Source organism: Triticum dicoccoides, chromosome 4A (genome assembly GCF_002162155.2).
Source record: "Triticum dicoccoides isolate Atlit2015 ecotype Zavitan chromosome 4A, WEW_v2.0, whole genome shotgun sequence".
Lineage (NCBI taxonomy): Eukaryota > Viridiplantae > Streptophyta > Magnoliopsida > Poales > Poaceae > Triticum > Triticum dicoccoides.
In genome coordinates this window covers 174,830,643-174,836,651 of record NC_041386.1, presented here as the reverse complement: position 1 = coordinate 174,836,651, position 6,009 = coordinate 174,830,643, and the positions used below count along the sequence as shown (strand labels likewise).

At 51.7% G+C, this 6,009-nt stretch overlaps 1 protein-coding gene across 1 annotated transcript; it reads left to right on the top strand.

Moving 5' to 3' along the window:
• Window positions 1-2,221: 2,221 nt before the first annotated feature.
• LOC119285574 (ricin B-like lectin R40C1) lies at window positions 2,222-4,113 on the top strand. Its single transcript, XM_037564877.1, has 4 exons — window positions 2,222-2,592; window positions 2,750-3,259; window positions 3,402-3,630; window positions 3,812-4,113. Coding segments are annotated over exons 1-4 (1,044 nt in total). The 5' UTR covers window positions 2,222-2,289; the 3' UTR covers window positions 3,814-4,113.
• Window positions 4,114-6,009: the final 1,896 nt, after the last annotated feature.

Genomic DNA, 6,009 nt, shown 5'->3' with positions numbered 1-6,009 from the left:
ACCGTTTAATTTGGATGTACTTGCATTATTAGTTTGTACTCTCTTATTGTAGGGCATTATGTTCTATCTTAATTTTATTTTGTAGTTGTTGCACGATGTTCGATATTAGTGGAGGAAAAGAAAATGCCACTACTTTATTCTTAAACTATATTTTTTTCCATTACGACACGGCACAACTGAAAATAAGATACATTGTAGGAATAAACCTACATTTAACTCCTGAAATAAAGCTACATTAAAGTGCAGAAATAAAGATACAAATGATTGCGAAATTTAAAATACTACCACAAGAATCTACTGAGTCCAGCGTGGATATTTTCCTTTTCCATCGCCAGCTTCTTCTGCTGCCTTGGCCTCGCGAGCCCTTTCTTTCTTTCTCTGCCTCTCAGCCTCACGAGCCTCCTTTCGCTGTCGTTCCTGCTCCTCCATGCGACGAGCCTCTTCCCTGTTTTTTTTCCCATTTCCTGAAAAAAACGGTGTTGCTCCGCATAGTATTCTTTTAACTCTCTCTCTTGCTCTGCTTTCTCCTCAGCTTCCGCCTTCTCGCGTCGCTCTTCCGCAAATAAACTATTCCACGCACGACGACTTCTTTCACGAATCTCAGTCACTGCCCAAGCCGGCTTCTCCGTGTCAATCCAACGATAGTACATGCACAGAGGCGGAGGAGACTACAACAAGAAACAAGAATGTTACTAAAGAATCAATGAAAATACCAACAATATCTATTCGTGATGGTTAAAGCATACCGGAGGCTTGTCGTACTCTGAAAGAGCTACGGCAGGATCTTCCTCATAATTGGCGCACATGAAAAACTTCATGCCCAACCAATCAGAAAAATCCGTCACCTCCTTCACCTTGCAAAGATCGCCACACCAACACCGCAGGACTGCCACCCCAGGAGGCAAAGTTGCATTCTTCATTTTCCTCGGCCTAATGTTTTGATCTGAACAAGGCAAACTCATATCAACTGAAAAAATGTGTTACACACTTTGCGCACTGGCGATTTCTAGGATGGCTGGACGAGAGCCTCGGTGTCTTCTTTTATAGGCTCAGACGATTAATGATGGCGAGAAAATAAGCGAGAACAGAGGAAATTAGGCGGGATATTTTAGGATCCCTGTAGTGTCGGCACAACAGGGAACCTCGGATTCCCGCAACGAGTGAGTGTATTTCTGCAGTGCCGTCGCGTCCTCTCAAGCAATAGCCAGCACGCGCGAGGGAATTAGCTAAGTCTGCAACAGGGAACCTGTCGCCGCGCATGACTAAAGCAAAAGCAGGCTATCAGCGTCAATTTTCGAATCATCAGAAAGAGCGAAATTTGTATCGGAATCAGCGCCGTGAGTCACGGAATCAGTGTCGTTTTCCCGCGCATGCAAAGATGCCGCCAGCAACAATGCACCTCGCCTTCCGTGCAGTCAGCGTGCAGCAGCAGCTCTTTTTTGTCGGCAGGGGTGCCGCCTCACCCAGTGGCGGCGAGGCCCACTGGCGGGGCCCGCTCTCAGCAGGGCCTGTCGGCCAGGCACCGACCGCGCCAGGGGAGGCCGCCTCACGCGGTGGCGGCCGGGCCCACCTGGCCAGCCCCGTTCCGTCGCGGCGCGAAGCACTGCAGATAATCCGTTCGCAAGGGGTGGCCGCCTCCTCCGGTGGCGGCCGGGCCCGCCGCCTCCTGGCACGGCGGCAGGCGCCACGTGTCGCCTGCCGCGCCTGCCGCCACTAGCGAGGGGGTCTTTTTTGACAATGTTTTTGACATGTGGTCTTTTTTGGCAATTCTGTTGGCTAGGGGTCCTTTTGGACAAAAAATCTTACATATTAGTTCGCTTTTATGAATGTCGTTGGATGGGAAAAGTAAAATAATTCTAAACATTTCAGATGATTTGGTGATTCGCGTTGGAGTTGCACTTATAAAGGAAAGTCTTAAAATAGTAATGCGGACGATAGTGAAAAGAAATAGCTCGCGGGTACTGCACCGTCCATGAACCAAGTAGGCAAGCACAAATGCATTTGGATTTTATTTTTTTAAAAGACATCAAATGCGTTTGGACTGACATCTGGCAGAAGCGAACGGTTCACGCCTACCGCCGAGAACTTTCGGCTGGCGGACCCCACGTGTCATTGAGCCGTGACATTCACGCCCAGTAGTAGTACAACAATAATTCAACCCGCCTTGGATTCTTTTTACTACTAGATTGGGCACACCCTTCTATAAACGGGACCCAAGGGACGCAGTTTCTCATCGCCCCGTCCAGAACCTTTCTCCTTCTGTCCCGCAAACCCCCGAGAGATCACAGCATGTTCGGCTTCGGTCACCACGGCCACCATGGCCAGAACCCCCCTGCCAACGCTCCGGCCGCCGGCGGCGGCAACCAGCCCACCTTCAAGATCTTCTGCAAGGCCGACGAGGGCTACTGCCTCTCCGTCCGCGACGGCAACGTCGTCCTCGCCCCCTCCAACCCCCGCGACGAGCACCAGCACTGGTTCAAGGACATGCGCTTCAGCACCCAGATCAAGGACGAGGAAGGTAACCCCGCCTTCGCCATCGTCAACAAGGCCACTGGTCTCGCCGTCAAGCACTCCCTCGGCCAGTCCCACCCGGTTCGTCATCTTCTCTTTCCCCTCCTTGGCTCTCTTTTTTCTTTCTTTCTTGAGAAAACATTCCGTTCAACTGTTCGTCCGTTCGGTTTCCGAATCTAGATTCGTTTTAGTGCTTATTATCAGTAATGGAAGTGGAATGATTTGTTTGGGTGTGCAGGTGAAGCTCGTGCCATTCAACCCGGAGTACCTCGACGAGTCCGTGATGTGGACGGAGAGCGGCGACGTCGGCAAGGGCTTCCGCTGCATTCGCATGGTGAACAACATCCGCCTCAACTTTGACGCCCTCAACGGCGACAAGGACCACGGCGGCGTGCACGACGGCACCACCGTCGTCCTCTGGGAGTGGGCCAAGGGCGACAACCAGAGCTGGAAGATCCTCCCCTGGGGCGAAGAGGCCTACGCCGGAGGCAGCGCCAACGCCCCCCGCGGCGGCTCCACAGAGCCCACCGTGCGCATCTTCTGCAAGGCCGACGACGGCTTCAGCGCCACCGTTCGCAACGGCGCTGTGGTCCTCGCGCCCACCAACCCCCGCGACGAGTACCAGCACTGGTTCAAGGACATGAGGCACAGCAACCGCATCAAGGATGAGGAAGGCTACCCGGCCTTCGCCCTCGTCAACAAGGTGACAGGCGAGGCCATCAAGCACTCCCAAGGCGAGGGCCACCCGGTAAGCAACCGTCCAAGCCACTCAGATCTTTTTCGTCACTTACATAGAAATTGTTGGTGTCATTGGGGTAAGAGATCTGAGAGATTGAGGCTAAATGATTAACAAGAAATGTTTGGTTCGCTGTTGCTGTTGGATCCAACAGGTGAAGCTGGTGCCATACAACGCCAACTACCAGGACGAGTCAGTGTTGTGGACTGAGAGCCGCGACGTGGGCGCCGGCTTCCGGTGCATCCGCATGGTGAACAACATCTACCTCAACTTTGACGCTCTCCACGGCGACAAGGAGCACGGCGGCGTGCGCGACGGCACCTCCCTCGTGCTGTGGAAGTGGTGTGAGGGCGACAACCAGCGCTGGAAGATCCTCCCCTGGTGTAAGTGCCCCCTCACTCGCTCCCATTTTCTTGCTAGTGGAGAACACTGACACCATCTCCATAAACGGGTGGAGTAGTCGGTAGAAGCGGATGGAGTTAGCTTATCTGCCATCTTTTCAATTATTTGCGTTCCCTTTTGGCAAAAATATTAATGTGTTTTTATCGTTGCTTGTGTTTGCAGAAACGTGTCATGCTGCTGAAGCTGAGTTGATCGCCACCGTGACCCGGAGTTTGGTAGAGATCGGCCTGTGATCTGTTGCCGTGTCGGTAGAATAAAAGTCGTGTGCGGTCGGCGGTGGTGATGTGTCCGTGAGTGTGTGTGCTTAGTTTCTGTCCTGTCGTTGTGTCCTGCTATGGCGAGCTATCCGATGTAATAAGCATTTGGCACTTGTGCTTGTTTTTCAAACCATGGATCCGTGATGACAACCTCTGTACTGTGGTGCAATCCTTTCATCTATGCGAATGGTCTTTATTGCGGTTTTTTGAACCTGCCTACACCAGATTAAGCAAAAACAATTAAAAATAGTAAAAGAAATCAGCATATATGAAACTTTACCGTAACAAGCAATGTCTACTCTCATATACGCTCTTACGGCATCTCCAACGCAACCTTCAAATTTCTTCTGCATTCGCGAACATGGATATGAGAGACTGTCATCCAATATTTACAAATACCTTTTCACCATAACGATATGGGTGGATTTCATACAAACCCGATGATATTCATGATGATATTCATGAAAAAACGGCTGAATTTTATTACATTTCAAACAAAAAAAAGGACGAATTTTATTACATTTCAAACATTAAAAAAAACGACCTGATCTTAAACCCATGTCGTCCTTGCATCTGCCGTCTCCGTGAGCATCACCGATAAGACCATGAAGTGAAGCTAAGGTCTTCGACTAAGACCATGAAGTGAAGCTAAGGTCTTTGACGAGGAAAAGTAGAACACGAGAAACCCACATGGAACACAAGGCCTTGCCGTCTTCCACGCGCTACTCATTCTCGCAGGAGTTTGGGCCTTGTCCGTCGCTCATTCTCGCAGGAGTTTGGGCCTTGTCAATCGTCAGTGGACGTGAGGTACATGATGAAAATGGTGCCGCCCGCGCTGTTTCGTCCCATCGGGCTGCCGGATAGTTCGTCGACGGCGCGTAGAAGGCGCAACTGGTGTTGTTCTCCTCCGCGATCGTCTGGAGCTGGTCCTCGGCGGCGGTCGCTTCTTGGCAAGCGGCGGCTTACATCGTAGATGGTACGCTGCTCTGCGACGAAGTTGGGGTCGCGGCGGCCATGGCCGCCACGGCCTCCTCGCTCGCGCGCTCACCGTAGATCTGGCCCTCCGCCAGCCGGTGCTGCTCCAGGAGGAACAAGTTGTACCGTTTTTCCTCCCGCACGTCATCGGACACTTCGGGCAAACTGGTCGGCAAGCCGGTCTTGATCCGCCTGGCATGGCGGCTCTGCCACGAGGCAGCAAGGGCGACACCGCGTGCTTCATTAGTGGGAAGGTTCTCCCACAGAGCTTCGCCGCCTGCAGTCATTGCGGATGCACTGCAAGGGAGGAGGATGGGGAGCGGCTTGTTTTGTGGCGTGGAGTTGGTCCGGGTGCGTCAATGCGCAGCGTCGGAGTGGGTTTCACAGCCGGTGTGGCGTCTTACGAACGAACGGGGCATTCAACGAGCATGGTAGATATCCGTTCTGTCCCATCCAGTAATGCGTCTCCGGCATTGAACATGCACAGACACCGAAGACGTGTCGCGGGTTGCGCCCTCGGCCGACGCGCTGCTTCAATGTCGGTGGCAATGAAAGGTTGCGTCCACCGTAAGCTGTTTTTAATATGGAGTGACGTGCTCTACAACGACATGAATGTGGGCAGCTGGCACCGAACGGAAACACGCATGCGCGAGGAAGGAGGGGGGTTTGGATGGACCACGCGGTCAGAAGCGGGTGTGGCAGCGGTCCGGACTCCCGCAAAACCCTCCACAGTTGTCTCCAGTTTGCAGAAGAAAACATCTGCGGATTACTCTACGGATCAATATAGATCTGCGTTGAATAGCTTCTACGATCTAGACAAACATATGCGGGCAGTTTACGGGTCGCCGTTGGAGAAGCCTTTTAGTACTTGAGTATCAATTTGGGTCGTACTATATGTTGCTGGTGGCCTTGCCCCGTTGTGCTAGTCTGATCGAGTGATGCACACAATCTTTAGCTGATATTGATTTACTATTTGAAAGTTCAGGTAAAAACAATAAAGTTCAGAAGAAAATGCCATACATGGCTGCCCCAACGGTAAACATAAGAAAACACATGATAAAATAAATTTCATGCATCATAAATCCCAGTAGGCCGCTAACCAAATCGATGAACAAATTTCGAGAGATC

Excerpts from the sequence above, each read along its gene's own strand:
- LOC119285574 (XM_037564877.1), top strand. The coding sequence starts at position 2,290 with ATGTTCGGCTTCGGTCACCACGGCCACCATGGCCAGAACCCCCCTGCC. Across the intron at positions 2,593-2,749 it reads CCCTCGGCCAGTCCCACCCG|GTGAAGCTCGTGCCATTCAA; the intron begins GTTCGTCATCTT and ends TTGGGTGTGCAG. Across the intron at positions 3,260-3,401 it reads CCCAAGGCGAGGGCCACCCG|GTGAAGCTGGTGCCATACAA; the intron begins GTAAGCAACCGT and ends TGGATCCAACAG.